Raw genomic sequence first — 16,184 nt, 5'->3', positions numbered from 1 at the left:
TATAACTTTTAAAAAATTGGTGCCCAGACGGCAATTTGAGTTCCTTGGTTCGGTTGTATTGATTATTTCTCTATCATTACTTGAGAAATTTCCACCCGCATGAAGCATCTACCCTATGGGATATACAACAGAGTGGACTGCAACAGGAATTTCTGCAGTTCAACTCCGAGAAGGAATCCCCATCCTAAACCTATGATAGCCTTTGCAAGGGGGCATCTAGGATTCTAGATACTCCGAGAAGAATTAACATGACATTAATGGAATCTGCTGGCGCCTCCTTTGCAGAACCCATCTACTATTTGATGATCCCCCTGCTACTCCATCAATTGAGAAAACATATTACACTCCTAGAAGACAACCAATCCTAATTCACAATGCTAACAGAGAACGAATACTGTCTGCTAATAGACATGGTTGAGGTCAACTATTTTTAATGAAACAGGAAAACTGGTTAAATAAGAAAAAACATCAAATTAACGCACAAGTATAACGTTTAAGCAATTGTATTGTGCAAAACACACACAATAGCTTAACGTCCCTGACATTTAGCAAAAGCTTAAATAGTAGGCAGGAATTTAGCATAGTAATAATAATAATAATAATAAGCAGAAAATTTAGTACATAAAATGTTACATTTCGATTCCCTCACTACATAATTTTGGTAGAAAAAGTTATTACTTCTTTTTGGATTCAAAAGCTTTCCCGCAATATGAACAAATAAATAAATGAATTTATGCAAAATACATCATCACTTTTAGAACATTATTATACTACAGATTAATAGCAAGAGAAGTAGAGAACTGTCATGAACAACAACCAAATTCCATGAGAGAACCAAAATCAAATAAAGATTTCAATTCGTTTCTTTCTAAATAAAAAAGTAGAATATCAACATCACCTCCATATTCAAATGCTGCCTGCTTTATTTCATTATAGAACTTTTCCCGTGTTGCCCCAATCGTCCACTCTCCACAAGCAGCTAATGCAGCTAGAACCAACCTTTCTATCTCGGGGTTGAGTGGCTTGAAATGTATTCAAACTAAAGCAAGAAAATAAAAATAAATAAAGACATGACCAGATTTCACAATCACATCACAGACATAAACACAGTTTCTTCCCCCAATTAAATTGAAGATCAAAGGATGAAAGACAGTTGCCATAAGCATTTCTTTTTGAAAAAGTAATGAGAGAAGAAAGAATTATCGTAATACACATAGAAATTGCTATTTCTCTCTCAAGGATGTGCTACATGATGAAACCGTGTGAGAAGAAATATATTGCACACATTTTTCACAAAACCCTTCATGAAGCTGCTTACCTGCATTCTTGGCTCTCATTTTTATTCTTTGGCACAAATTCTGAAAATGGAAATTGTGTCCTGAAAAACAGTCGTAAAACCATCTTATGGTAACAACTGCGAGTAGATGACATGCTCTGCTTTATGCCAGAATAATAAGTTGGTAACCCTTAGATTGAGAACAACAAGGTTAAACACGTTGATGTAGACCTTAGCAGCTTGAATTATTAGATTTTCTCTTATCTCTAGACTGAAAAATGAAAGATTCCATGCTTTTCTTAATAACTACTTTGGAATTCCGAAAAATAATTTTAATTCAGAAATGTGTGCATAGCCCAAAATAAGGGCCTCTTATTGAAGTCCATGAAAAGAATGCCTCCTCACTTCTTTGTACCGCATATGCGGGCAAATCATATAATTTGTCTTTTTTCCTTCCTAATTTTCTCATGTTGTGTTTTAATTTTTGAAAGAAATGACTATTTTTATGTAATATGTTCAAAATGCAACTAACTCAACTTCTTCTAATACATGGGAACTGCTTCAGTTACATGAAACGTGAAGTTTTTGCTTGTCATCATAGTTCTTTCAGACCAATATCTCAAGGTAAGAAAGCAAAAGAATGTGCATCCACTCAAACTTTAAAGATCTAACCTGCATCATACGTGTCTGATCCGGTACTTATGTTATTGCCGCTCTATCCTCCAAACACGAATGCAGGCGTCCTCTCCTGAGCTGACCACACTGCTGTCATCAGTAAAAACCAAACCATAAACTCCACCAGGATGAGCATTCTTTATAGTTATGCGGCTTGAAGGAGGTTTCCCAACTTCATATATGATTACACAAGTGTCTAGTGATCCTGTAGCCACCATAGTGCTATCAGGAGACCAAGCAAGGCAATTGATACGAGCTGTGTGGTACAACATGTTATTAAGCTTCACCTGCAAGACATGAATTGCAGAAAATGATGATTAATACATCCACTCAGTTGCTAGAAACACTTTAAGATATCCTGTTCTTCAAAATATTCAGAACTTATTTCACTATTCTTGGTGACACTTTATTTCGATCTGTTTCTTGATTAATACTAACCTGTAACAAAGATACAAAACTAGAAGAGTGCTTATAGACGAAGTGCATATTGATGTTCATGATATCCTAATTATAAATTAAAACAAGTTTTCCAGTTCACAAATAACATATTACAGTTGCTATAAAAAAAAATGCAAACTTTAGAAAGCGGTGAGCTTTTGCTCCACAGCCTTACATGGCAAGATGCTTCATACCATGGAATTATAGCTAACAAAACAGGTTTCTACCTAGCAGTTGACGCCAAATGCAAACATAAACAACCTGATAACTGAGGAATGATTAGACAAGCTCCACAACCACCATTATGATTCGACAAACACTCCTAAAAGAGTCCCAGCAGACCAGGATACTTGCCATGCCAAACAGGCTTTGGAGCATGTCCCAATGTTACTGAGAAACATGAGGATAACCAAAAAACAAAAGACGACTCTCCAAGACTATGTCCCTACAGGAATGAGACTGTTGGATCTGCATCCCACAATAATCTAATTGTTGCTTGAAGCATCCACTCTTGTTAAGGAGTAAGTTGTCTCTTAATTTCAAAAAAAAAAAAAAAAAGAAGGATGTTATCTCTCAGTTGAAATTGTATTCCCCAATTTACTATTGATATTTAGGAAATGTCAGGCAATTAGAGTGCCCAAGAAGGAATAAACATAACAGTCATTACTGCAGCGTCTTTCATCTCAAAAATGGGATGTGTCAACTCACCATTCATGATTTCATTAGTAAGGGTAAGACATAATAAAAATATTTTGAAGTTCAAGCTACCTCTTTGGAGACATGATCCCAAACAACTGCCTCACGGTTGAGATCGGCTGAAGCAAACATGGAAACATCTGGAGAATACCGTATCACGCTAATTGCACCTCTATGCTTCTCAAGGGTTGCTTTTTCTGTAAGAGAATCACCTGAAACAGAATATATATGCAATTTACCGTCCTGCCCCCCCACAATAACCTCACTTCCATCAGGTGAAATAACAGAAGCTGTCACGGTAAATCCAAGATTGCATGTTTGATAGTTCTTGTAGACCCTTAAGCAATACAACTCCAGAATCAGTTGAAACTAAAGCCAGATCAGGAGAATTGATGGCGTAGCTCAAGTCTTTCGGCTGACTGCCAACATCTATATGTTCTGCAACCCCACATTCTTCCTCGTGCAGAGGAACTCTCCATACCTGAAATTAACTAAGGCATTATCACAAAAAAAAAAAAAAAAGGTTTTCAATCTTAAAGGATGCAGAGTATTCACAGTTGACATTAATCCAAGAAAGCACTAATCTAGATAGAGATGAAATTGATTGATAGAAAAGATCACCCATGTCTGGAGATCCCAGTAAAATTAATCTTTTTAGGGTAGATTCAGTTTTAATTAACTACACAATGAGATCTAATACCCAATTATTATAAGTTCCATTAGAAATTTTCATGGTCTATTTATTAAGTACCTATCTGGTGCTGACAAAGGCAAACTTCTTTCTCTTTGCTTTCAAGTTTCTACATTTTTCTTCCTCCCACTTAAGTTTTACTTGATTAATAAACATAACTAGAAAATTCAACTATGCATCCAAACAAGCCTAAGTGGATAAACCAGGATCAAAACCCACCACTAGTGTTTCTTAACCATTTCTCATCTATCATGCACTCTGTTATCTTAAACTGGATAATCAGGTGAACTTCACGAGCAGAATAGACTCATGAAATCCTAGTGCTCTATCACATGTTTAAGGTACTTGAACATAAAGATTATAATCATAGATACTAAGGAAAACAGAACCAATCATTAGGATCTAACAGAATCAACAATATTTCAGTAAAGTTTAAAGTTGTAGTTGATATTCAGCACACTCACAGAAAATACTTCAAAAACATTGAAGTGCTAGCCCTAAATACTACTTTCAAGAATCAGTCCAAAAATCCACCCATTAACAAAAAATCTGGATCGCCAGTTTAGGTTGCTAGAAAATTATCCTTTTTGCTGCGACAAGCTGTTCCAATAAAGCTTCTATACTATTTGAGTTATACCACTCCAGGCACCCATTCAAAATGCAACCATCAATTCAAGTTAGGTGAAATACATTTAACCACACTTTGCATAGCATTCAAAATATGAACTAAACTAAATTTGATATGATTCCATAGTATCACTTTTTTCCCCAGAAAGATCTTATATAACAAACATAGACAGCAACTAATGCATAAATATTTATATTAAACAGGCAAATTAAAATTTTATACAGGGAAGTCCTTAACAACTGAATTTCTATTTGAAGAATAAGGTTTTTGTTTTGACATTTTCCTCTGTTTATTGGTGGATGAGATTAAAAACCGGAGATTATCAATGCATACTTTGTTTAACAAATAATAAAATGCAATGTGTTTTGTGGTATAAGTTTACCTTGTTGTCATATCCAGATGTAATTATCTCTTCTTTAACAGCAGCCAAACATTTAATTTGAGAACTATCTTTCCTCTTTAATTTGCCACTGTATCCAACCCCTTGAATCCATCTAAGGATGGATCCATCAAAGCTGCTGGACAGAATCATCTTTTGGCTGCTTTTGAGTACAGTTAAGGTAGTTATGTTCTTCATATGTCCAGACAACAATAATGGGGGTTTATCAGGATCACTTGCAGAGAATAAGTTAATTGTGCCACCAAGGGAAACCGTAACAAGATGATCATTCTGCCACAGACATCCAACAAGCATGTCCTCCACTCCATCAGATCCAGGACATTCCAATGTTTTCTTCACTTTTCCAGAACCATCTTCAAATATCTCCCATATCTTTGCAGTCTTGTCAGCAGAAACAGTTAGTACCTGATTTCATCAATAAAATAATAGACACATAAGTAAGAAACATAGAATTGCAATGAAGAGATTAGATGTGGTTAATGGAAGAAAGAGCTACCAAAATTTTTGTTTCATGTCAACATACTCATTGAGGTAAACATGACACTTGTGATGAAAACTCCAGTCAACCTTTGTTAATGATTGTGAAACTGTAGGTTAAACCTTGTAGATCTCTCATGCCTTTATAAAAGGGAACAGGTGAATGCGATACTCTAACTGATGACTTTGTTGGATAAACAATATACTTAGTAGAGGACCTAAACGTAGATGGATTTAAAGGAGACTACTAAGCTTTCAGTTTACAAAAACTGAATGTCCTGAAAGTATTTTGACCTAGCAGTTCTGCAAAGAGAGAGAGAGGGAGAGAGGAAGCGAGAGCTCATGCTTAAAAGGCAATACATGAATTTAAAGCAACATTAATATTAATTGTTCTTCTTTGTTACTTGTCTGAAAATAATCATTAAGGAAAACCAAGTGAGTCATGGATAGAATTTGTTTACAAGGTTCATCAGACTACTTTAATTGAGCTTGAAGATCAAATAGCGTGCAGGAAATTGAATCCTAAGTTATAAATAAAGCCATCGAGGTCAAGCTGTATGCTCATTTTAATCTTTCCCAGCAATTTGTTTCTCAGTTTCTGTCCTTTTAAACTTCCTCCTATTCTCTTGTCCAGACATCTCATTCTAAACTGCAAATAATGGCCAACCATAGATTACTTTTCCCATTTTCCCCCCTTTTATTTGAGGGTAAAGCAATCATGCAATGCTTGGTTTCTTTCCTCTTCTTTTCCCTTAAAATAAGTAACAAATAGTACATAAAAGTTGCAAAAGAGGAAACTGAATCCTAGTGAACTGAAGTATACAAGAGACCTACAAATAGATATCAGGAGGAAACACTTTCTGATTCCTAACATCATATACATTCGGAAAGAAGAGAAAAGAGCTGCAAAACTTTTTTTTGACTTTACAGCAGAAAATTAAGGTTCCATTCAGTTGATGTTTTTGCCACTCTCTTTTTGATATGCTTTTTGAAAAATTGCTACAAAGCAAACACAAATGTTAAAAAACAATATTATAATTGATTTAAAATGGGCAAATAATTAAAATTTAACACCATTTATAACATAATTAGTTCATATAGAAGTAGATCATGGATTTTTTTTTATCCAAAAGAATTACATACATTTTGTTTATGATTCTTCAAATTTTATTTGCTTTTATTTCCAAATGCATTTTTGCTTTCTAGCTTTCAAAAACAAAAAGTAAATAGCAAAAGCGCCTAGACTGAACCTAAAGAATCCTAGTCTTAATCTCAATCACAAAATGCTCTATTGTCTAGTTAGCTTTATAATTCCTCTGAGCCTAAAAGCTCCTGAGTGCGTAAGGTGGTACTATATCCTCTAAAAAATAAGGTTTTTCTTCCACTATCCCCAGCTTGTCAACATATCTAGCCAAAATTCAAAAACTGATCAAAATAGACATTTCAAAGGATTTCAGCATTACCAACAAGACTGCATGAAAATATATGCAGAGATGGCAACGGCCCAACTCATGCACACACCCATGACTAATGAAACCAAATCAATTTGGTGGCAAACAAATTCAAAAGCTATTAACACGAAATTAGGCTGGAAAAAAAATCAACAAAGGAGAGAGTGATGATTGGAAGCACAGTTGCATTTAGCGCTGGTCTTTTCATGAAGCAATGCTTTTTTTTTTTTTTGATAGAGCAATGGACTTAATTAAAGCAACTAAATTAATATTGACCAAGGTGCTTACATGTTTACCATCAGCGCTCCAGCTAACAGCGTAAATGCTGCCTGTATGACCATCTTCACAGGACAACTCTCCAATAGTTTCACCAGTCTTCGCATCATAAATTATACCCTTCTTATCTGAGCTTACACTAATTAGTTTGCTGCCATCTGGGGAAAATCTAATGCAGTTAACGAAATTTGAATGCTCCCTGCAGATTATAAAACAAATCCTTGAATAACCCTTAAAGTAACAAACATCTTAACAATCAGAAGACTAGTTTCAAAGCGGAATTCATGCTTTCTTCAAAAGAGTTCATTCCACAGTGCACTCTTTTCAGTTTTCCCACATCTTAAGAACCAGTAGAAGACTATTTCCAAAATGAAGCGACAAATAGTTGTAACAAGCATTATGCAATTATCAAATTATTGCAGGTATGGGAAACATTCTTTGTTTGCATCATAAATTGACTTGCATTGTAGATTTACATATTGAAAGTTTTAAGTTTACATTTTTAATTTGCAATGGGCATAGAAATTGTGAGCGCATAGTTACTTTTAAAAACTAACATTGAAAAGGAAATAAATAGAAAAACAACCCATCTCTCCACTATCTCTGCATGTGGAAATGAGAATCAGCTAATTGTAGATGAATTCCAAATGCCAACCGATAAAACTTAAAAAAGAGGTGAAAGTACAGGTCTTCTTTAATCTGAAATTCGCATTTTTTTTTGTTCTAAAATAAAAAACATTAGTATTGCTTTTATATCCAAATGAACCATTTGCTTTCTGCTTCTGACAACAAAAATCGAATAGCAAAAATGACAAGCAAACCATATTTAAGACTACGATTCAAGGTAACAGCCTTTTCTAATATATTACTGCAAAGCAAGACCAACCCATCAATGAAATCTTTCCCTCACTAAATCAATGCCTTACTTGAGCAATTCACTTAATGTAGTGCCATGATAAATGATAAAAGCATTCGACAATTCAACACTCTTACCTACCTGTGAGATAACTTGAACTTAAAGGGTGGACCTTCATAAAAATTCACCAAGAAATCCTCTCCACAGGTTGCAATCCGAAACGGCCTCGTCGGTTTGAAATGACAGCTCAGCACCCTCCTCGAGTGCCCATCAAAATCCCCCACAGTACTCCCCGAGTCCCACCTTCAACCATCACAAATCCTAATCAAAATCTGAGCATTTTATATTCTTTTGATTCAAACTTAATTTTTATTCAAAAAATAATAACATTCTCTCTTCCAATTTCAATCTGCAACTTTTGTTTTTATTGCTCCATAATTATGTTTGTTTTTATCAAATTTACCACTAAATTACAGTTCAATATTAAGTTTTATCACTATATGTAATTATATTATTAATTTTTACGACTACATTTTTTTTATTTTGGTTAATTTTTGAATAAAAATAACGGCAAAAGAATATATTTAATAAAATTTCTCTTCCCCTTTCGCGTTTACTCTCACGGAATCTTTTTTACATGCAAAAATCAAAGTTCCTAATCAAAAGGAGCCTTCAATACCTGATTACCATTATTCAATCCACAAACTGTTCTCACCAGAGACAGAAAATAAATGGCCTAAATTTCAAACTAATTATACTGCATGTCATTTCGAGTGTTCAGGCAGGCTGTTTCCTGACCAAAATTTTGTATATAAAAACGCAGGCAGTAGAAACTATTGAAATAAAGAATACTGACATAAAAGCGCGGACAAAGGACTTTCCTTTACCGTCGCCAGAGGCAACGATCCTCAACCCGTCGGGAGACCACTGGAGATCATCGATCCGACCCGAGAGGACCTTGAACTCATTTTTCAAAACGAAGTCATTATGGGTACCCCAGATTCGTACGGTGCCCGAGACGTCAGCTGAGGCGATCCACTCGCCGTTGGGGGAGTAACGAGCGACAGTGACAGGGTAGCCGTGGTCGCCATAAACGGCAACATCGAGAGGGCGGTCGAGGTATCGGATGTAGACGGACCTTCCATTGCAATAAAGGATTGAGTTGGATTTGGGATCGCCGGAGATTAGAATTCCACGGCCTCGTTCCGTGGAAGGGGTGCAGGCATAGGTTTCTACGAGATTCGCCATTTGTTATTTGCTTGTTTTAAGTTTTTGTGGCCAACGAGAGCTTGTTTTTGGAGGTTTTCAGTTTTTCAGTTGATAGGAAAAGTGCGGGAATTGAGGAGGTAACTTTTTGAACGAGTTGGTCGCTATTCGCTGGGTTGAGAAGGGCCATTCCCGTTCAGATCCGTTAGGGATCACCATGGCTCCATGCTTCGTTCAGGCCTTACGAGAAAAGGTCCAATTCGGGCCAGGCGTATTCAATTAGCCCAAGCCCCAACAACTATTTTTTGCAAATTATTAATTAAGTAATTACTGAAAATGTTGAACTATTATTATGTATTAGACAATTATATCCCAAGTGAATAGTGTTTTAGTTCACAAAATCATACCGCTTCGCACATAAAGCTTACAGTCACCAAAGCAATGAGCGTACTCTGCATCCACAGATTTGCGATGTATTTTAATTAATTACTTAATTTGTATAAAAATGTCAAAATATTTCTTACTAAGTACTAATCATTTTGTTTACACAGACATGTTGTATAATGCTCCACCCAACATGTCACTAACTCATCACTTTGTGCTTAAGTGCTTGACACATGAGACATCCACGAAGAAGAGCCGGATCCAATTTATAGGTAACGACCAAAGCTCCACTGTTTCACCTGAAAAGGTTCCTTTTCTTTCTTCTTGCTCTAGAGGGACAAAACCCCACAAGCACAAAATAAAAATATATAATATAAATTGCATTCTAACAATGACAATGATGAGTAGGCATTGGTCGTAGTGATGAAGTTAGGAGTCAGCAAATGCACGAGCATACCTATTATTTATAAACAACCGAGAGAGTGAGAAAAATTAATTAGTTTAAAGAGTACGTTTCCCAAGTAATTAATTACTATAAGATATCACCTCCGAAAAGGGTTCATTCATCTCAGAGGTTAGGTCTCGATCGATCGGCACTTGATCATCACGTTTGATTTTTTGCATCATTGTTAGTTCATAACGGAGAAGCCTGTGAAGAAGCAGTTCCTCTTGGGAAAAGAAACAGAAAGATCAAGTACAATTTCCTTTAATTAAGTGGGTTTTTCGTTTTCTTTGGAAATATCGTTAAATTAAATTGTAACAATACGGTCATAGATTGGGTGGGCCAAAACAACTAGGTGATGAAGTCAAGTAGTGGGAAGACTTTGATAATGATGTAACACTTGATCCACCAAAAAGCTCTGGCTGTGGTTTGAAATTCTGTGACGAAGAGACAAAAAAACATTTCACGCTTCAACGAGAACATGAATCTATTAAAAAATTGACTTGGCCATTAATCTTACTAGAGTGTGGCCCCCACCATGCTTGGGCTAAGCTATCCTCTTCTAAATTCTAGTAAAATCGCTGGTGAACAACAAATATTTTAATTTTAACTCATTCGTTGATCGTGGCTTTATCTTTTACAAATTTTGATATAAATTTATAAATCTCAACTTCAAAACGTGACCTTTCTTTCTTTTTAAATATGCAATAGGTGGTCCATACACTGCTCTGGACGTACTTTTTCATTTTTCTTTATGACAGTGTAGATGCGGTCTCTCTTCATCCATGCTAGGCTTCCACACACACACAAATTTACGGTCTTCGGCCTAACAGGTAACTCCCCTACTTTAACAGAAAAATCTCACACCAGTTGCAATGGGAAGAAACTAGAAAAATATTCTTAACTTGGAATAAATTCGGTGGCCCTTGGCTTCGACTATGACAACCGCAAGCATGTTTTCGCTGCAATTTCTAATGTTATATTTAATAATCTAATAATAATAGCATATGCTATCATACCCTAATTAGCTTCAATTAGAATTTTATCACTGAAATAAATAAATAAACATAATATTTGAAAAAAATCACGAATTTTTTTCAAAAATTTAAATAAATCTGTAACATTTTATTATGTTCAATAAAATTTTTATATTTTTGTTTTAATTTTTTATAATTAATGATTAATTAATTATCATTAAATATTATCATATTATATCAATAAATTATTATATGTCAATATGTTAAGTTAATATTACATTATATAAAAGTTTTAATTATTAATAGTTAACTAATTATTAATTATAAAAATTTATTTAATTTAAAATAAAAATATAAAAATTTTATTAAAATAAAAATAAAAATTTATTTAAATTTTTATAAATAATTAATTTTTTTTTAAAGTATTATTGCAAATAAATGTTATACATGAATTTGCCGGCGCAGCTATGTGTAAGGGAAAAAAATTTGCTTTTCTTTCGTTTTGGAATTCACATTCAGAAACGAAAAGCGGGACATGCAGGCCCTGATTAAACATGTCTCTTACCATTTCGAAGAAATCGAAGCTAACCACTGAAAAGGCACCCCTTTTTCCCTGCGGAGAATGATTGGCCCGAGATAATGAATTTATTATAAATATTTTCAAAACATTTGTCCATTATATGTGATTAATATATATATATATATATATATATTCCAGAAAGCAGCTTTGTATTAAAATTGAAGAAGAATCTGTACAACGGACTTGAAGTAGGAACAAAGAAAACTTCAAACTTAATACAAATTCAGAAGAAGTCAGTGGCTTCATCAATCCCAGACTTAACCTCCCCTGAAAAACTATATTTTACTACTTACGGTCTTGAGCTAAATAATTAGGATGATTTTTTTGGTTGACTATTTCTTAGTCTACTCACAAGATGACTATTTCTCATCTATTTTTTTTTTTAGTTGTCTGCGTGGCCTTAATAGGTATGCTTTTTACTTGATTCATAATTATGGCTTCAATAGGAAATATGTTCCAATTATTAATTTCATAATTGATATTTTCAAAATATCTATTTTTAAGGATATCAGCCCAGTATCGATAAAAAATGGCTATTTTGTGGAATTTAAGTATGGGACTGCAAGTCTGGAAGGCAGTGAACCACGACCCTATATAAGGAAGGTAAGCCACAAATAAACCTCCAATTAACTCAATTCTTTTCAAAGCTTATCTGTCTTTCTTTGTCTCTCACGCTTTCTCACAGTCTTCTCTCTGTTTGCTTATTATGCAATGAAGAGATGTTCTCCTTGGGGAGGATTATGCTGTTTCATCTCATATGTTTAGCTCTCTTGGGGGAGCTCAGCACTTCATGGGCGGAAGATAGGCTTGTGAATCCATCACAGCTGGAAATGTTTGTGGATGAGCTTCCAGATATGCCCAAAATCCAAGGTTTCGATGTAGTGAATGGTTATCCCAAATCTAAGTCACTGACGATTGGAATGTTCATGAAGAAATGGGTAAGTATTTCTTTCTTATCATTCACAATTCCTTTCTTGATTTTCCAGTTCAAATCTTGCAGTTTCTCTGCCTTGTTGATTTACGTATTAAGTATAACAGTCCCCTTGGTGTCCTTCAAAGTCTAACAAGGACGCCCAAGTTTGAGGGCAGTGGGTGCCCTGTAGCTCAACTCTGCAACTTCGATACCAGATCAAGTTAATTGCATCTTTTCAAATTATGCATGTTAATATTTATAAACAATTTAGGTTAAACCCGCAAGTATTCATAATTTTTAAACAATGTTTTAGTATTTTAGTTTTTGGAAAGAATATTATTACAAGGCAAACCAGAGAACGGAAACAGAGGAATCGAGTCTCTCATGCTACAGCAACAACAGGAAAAGGAAAAAGAGGAAGTCTCTTCCTCTGTCTCCTTACCTACCCGCTCTCCAAAACTATTGCAAATTCATATATTGACACAAGTATTAACCACCAATTATAGTTAAGATAAAAAGGGGTACTGTGATGACTGCTTCCTACTATCTGCGACCCTATGGCCAGTTGGACAAGATGCTTTCCCACCTCGAAAAGTAAAAGGTAGACAGTGAACAGAGTGATGCTTCGAATTTTATCTTTTCTAGACACTATCTTTTTTTTCACAATTTCCTCATCTTTGTAGCTTGCCAAAAAAAACCAATGCTCAACTCAGGTGTAGTGCTGAGGGGCTTGCCCAATATGTTATCACAAGCTTCTGGTTTTGGGGGTGGGCGGATGGAGGCTTTTTCCATTTTAATAAGTTATGAGCTGTATTCCTACCATACATGGTTCAATTAATTAATTAGTTTTAAATTTTAATGGTTAGTCCCATTCAGTTTGCCAGCTCTTTGCTCGTTTCTTTTTAGTTTGGGTTCAATTACACATTGTTTACCGCTAGCTTCTTTCAACAAAGTAATCAAAGGAAGTTGGTAAATCCGAGGAGGAGATGTTTATTTTTTCTGCAAATTGTCTCTGTTGGAAGTATTTAATTCTTCTTTAACCAAGAACAATATTGTATTCAAAGAGAATTGTCGTACACGAATGAGGAATTACTCTTTCCGTATATGTTTTTCGGAGAAACCAAAATTTTGGTTGTGATTGTGAAACATCATAACCGAACTCATCTTGTTTGTTGCCTTCTGCTTTGCAGAAATTCCACAGGGACCTCCCTCCGACGCCAGTGTTTGCCTACGGTGCATCCTGGAGCACTGCAACAGTACCTGGCCCAACCATCGAGGCCCTCCACGGCATTGACACTTATGTCAAGTGGCAAAATCACCTCCCTCCAAAGCACATACTGCCATGGGATCCGACAATCCCAACCGCCGTCCCTGCCACCAAGAAGGGAGTTCCAACTGTAGTGCACCTCCATGGTGGCATCCATGAACCCGCCAGTGATGGAAACTCAAACTCATGGTTCACCGCTGGATTTAAAGAAAAGGGACCCACCTGGGCTAACGAAACATATCACTACAACAATAACCAACAGCCTGGAAATTTATGGTATCATGATCATGCCATGGGATTGACCAGAGTCAACCTATTGGCTGGCCTGATTGGGGCCTATGTTCTTCGCCATCCTGACGTTGAGGGCCCACTTAAACTTCCCCATGGTGACGAATTTGATCGACCTTTGCTCGTGTTTGATCGTAGCTTTCGCACAGACGGTTCCATATACATGAATTCCACAGGAAATAATCCCTCTATACATCCACAATGGCAGCCCGAATATTTTGGTGATATAATCATAGTAAACGGCAAAGCATGGCCGAAGATGATGGTACGACGTCGTAAATACAGATTTCGCATAATCAATGCCAGCAATGCTAGATTCTTCAGATTCTTCTTCACGAATGGCTTGGAATTCATTCACGTGGCAGCTGACTCAACTTACCTTGGGGAACCTGTAGTGACCAATGAAACTCTGCTGGCACCATCAGAGATTGCTGACGTGGTCGTTGACTTTTCAAAGTCAGAGACTGATGACGCTATTCTAGCTAATGACGCACCGTACCCTTACCCGTCGGGTGACCCAGTGAATGAATCAAATGGCAGAGTCATGAAATTCATCATCCAGAAAAATCAAGAGGTTGATGCGTGGCGAGTACCTAATATATTGATAAAATATCCTTCCCCGGATTTATCTAGTGTCAGGGAAACGCGATACATAGCAATGTACGAGTACACCAGTGACATAGGTGAGCCGACGCATCTTTACATCAACGGAAAACCGTATGAAGCGCCGGCGACGGAGACCCCTAAAGCGGGGACCAGTGAGATTTGGAATGTGATTAATCTGACGGAGGATAATCATCCGTTGCACATTCATTTGGGACTATTTTCAGTGTTGGATCAGACGGAGCTGGTGAATGAAGAGGAGTTCAAGGGATGCATGTCCAAAGAGAACGACGCGATCAAGTGCCATATAAGCAAGCATGCGCGAGGCAAGAAGGTAGAGGTGCCAGCACATGAGAAGGGATGGAAGAATGTTTATAAGATGACACCAGGATTTGTGACGAAAATACTGGTTAGGTTTTCTTATATTCATTCCAACTCTTCATATTCATTTGATCCAACCGCACACCCTGGTTACGTCTATCATTGCCATGTAAGTATATCACCTCTCCCCTTTATTTTATTCATTTTCAAACATGGTATTGATATAATTAAATAATAAACTTAAAATTGATTGCGCAGTTCAATGAAAAACCTTTGGTAGTCAGGTGGGTACCTGCATATATATTTTTCTGTCAGGATTAGCCAATGAAGAATTACTCAGATCTGTCCTTTTGCCTGCCAATATATATTCACGAGTTGCTCTATAAAATCCAAATTGCAAAATTTATTTTTATCAAAAGTTTCTTGACAGAATTCAGTCTTGGCACATGCAGATCTTGGATCATGAAGATAATGTGATGATGAGGCCCATTAAGGTGATCAAATGAGAAAGGCTACAGAAAGATCATTCCAGGGGAAACCTAAGTACGGTGATTATGTCAAAAGCTGATACAATTTTTGTCCTTTTACCATTGAATATTTTAGTTTCCTTCTTCTCTTATTTTCATTTTAACACGGATGCAGGAACTCTATTTACAAGCAACATCTGAAGGACTCTGGCAATTCTAAAGTTGTTAATATTCATGAACTTGAGTTCTTCAATAATTAGTGCTACAAATGGAAGAAATTTTATCAACATATTGACTACATAGAAGCTGATGTTAAAGTGTACAATTGTGGGGGATTTTGGTTCAAAATAAAAGCCAGCAATAGCTTTATGATCTAGCTAGAAATGTTATTTTGGTCAATGATGACCTAGAAATGCTGTCAATGTGTGGTTTATGCTCTTTATTGTATGCTAAATACTCTAAGATCTTTCCGAGGTTATCAATTTCATTAAAATAGGATTTAAAATGAGTCCCAATGAATCATGTTATTATAGCCGACCACATTCTATTACGTACAGCACTGATCTCCGACCATTGTTGAGTCTTTTTCTCTCAATTCACAGATACCTTTAGACTCAAATCACTCAGGTTAAAAACTCGACTCATGTACGTTTCCAAAGAGTCCAAATTAACATTTTTTTTCCAGCTCAATTGAGTGACTTATGACCTCTTAAAATTAGCTATATTGCAGGGTGCGCGAGAAAGCTCTCAAGACTTTCCATAAATGGTTTTCCTTCAATTTCAAGCCATTCAATCGGCCCAAGCACTTAACCTAGCTCTATATTTTTCTTCTTAAGCTGGTTTAAATATGTATATACTTGATTTTGGTTAAT

General features: G+C 35.9%; 2 protein-coding genes across 3 annotated transcripts; one reads left to right on the top strand and one right to left on the bottom strand.

Moving 5' to 3' along the window:
- Positions 1 to 531: 531 nt before the first annotated feature.
- On the bottom strand, positions 532 to 9,201 carry LOC110422953 (nucleotide binding protein). Its single transcript, XM_021437020.2, is given in 8 exon segments — positions 532 to 1,039; positions 1,949 to 2,238; positions 3,158 to 3,397; positions 3,399 to 3,566; positions 4,787 to 5,209; positions 7,021 to 7,207; positions 8,006 to 8,167; positions 8,721 to 9,201. Coding segments are annotated over 7 exon segments (1,830 nt in total). The 5' UTR covers positions 9,113 to 9,201; the 3' UTR covers positions 532 to 1,039; positions 1,949 to 1,980.
- Positions 9,202 to 11,974: 2,773 nt separating this feature from the next.
- LOC110423053 (multicopper oxidase LPR1-like) lies at positions 11,975 to 15,788 on the top strand. 2 transcript variants are annotated; one of them, XM_089784687.1, is made up of 5 exons: positions 11,975 to 12,056; positions 12,171 to 12,391; positions 13,557 to 15,014; positions 15,298 to 15,388; positions 15,488 to 15,788. In XM_089784687.1, exons 2-4 carry the CDS (start codon positions 12,173 to 12,175, stop codon positions 15,349 to 15,351), a joined length of 1,731 nt encoding a protein of 576 aa, XP_089640813.1. In that variant the 5' UTR covers positions 11,975 to 12,056; positions 12,171 to 12,172; the 3' UTR covers positions 15,352 to 15,388; positions 15,488 to 15,788. The 2 variants fall into 2 exon arrangements, with proteins under 2 accessions (XP_089640813.1, XP_021292832.1); XM_021437157.1 differs by lacking the exon at positions 11,975 to 12,056 and having other exon boundaries at positions 12,084 to 12,391.
- Positions 15,789 to 16,184: the final 396 nt, after the last annotated feature.

The sequence above is a fragment of the Theobroma umbraticum genome, unplaced genomic scaffold, assembly GCF_002168275.2.
Source record: "Theobroma umbraticum cultivar Fairchild unplaced genomic scaffold, ASM216827v3 scaffold_20.0, whole genome shotgun sequence".
Taxonomy (NCBI): Eukaryota; Viridiplantae; Streptophyta; class Magnoliopsida; order Malvales; family Malvaceae; genus Theobroma; species Theobroma umbraticum.
The sequence above is the reverse complement of the archived record's forward strand: the minus strand, read 5'-3'. Positions and strand labels throughout refer to the sequence as shown.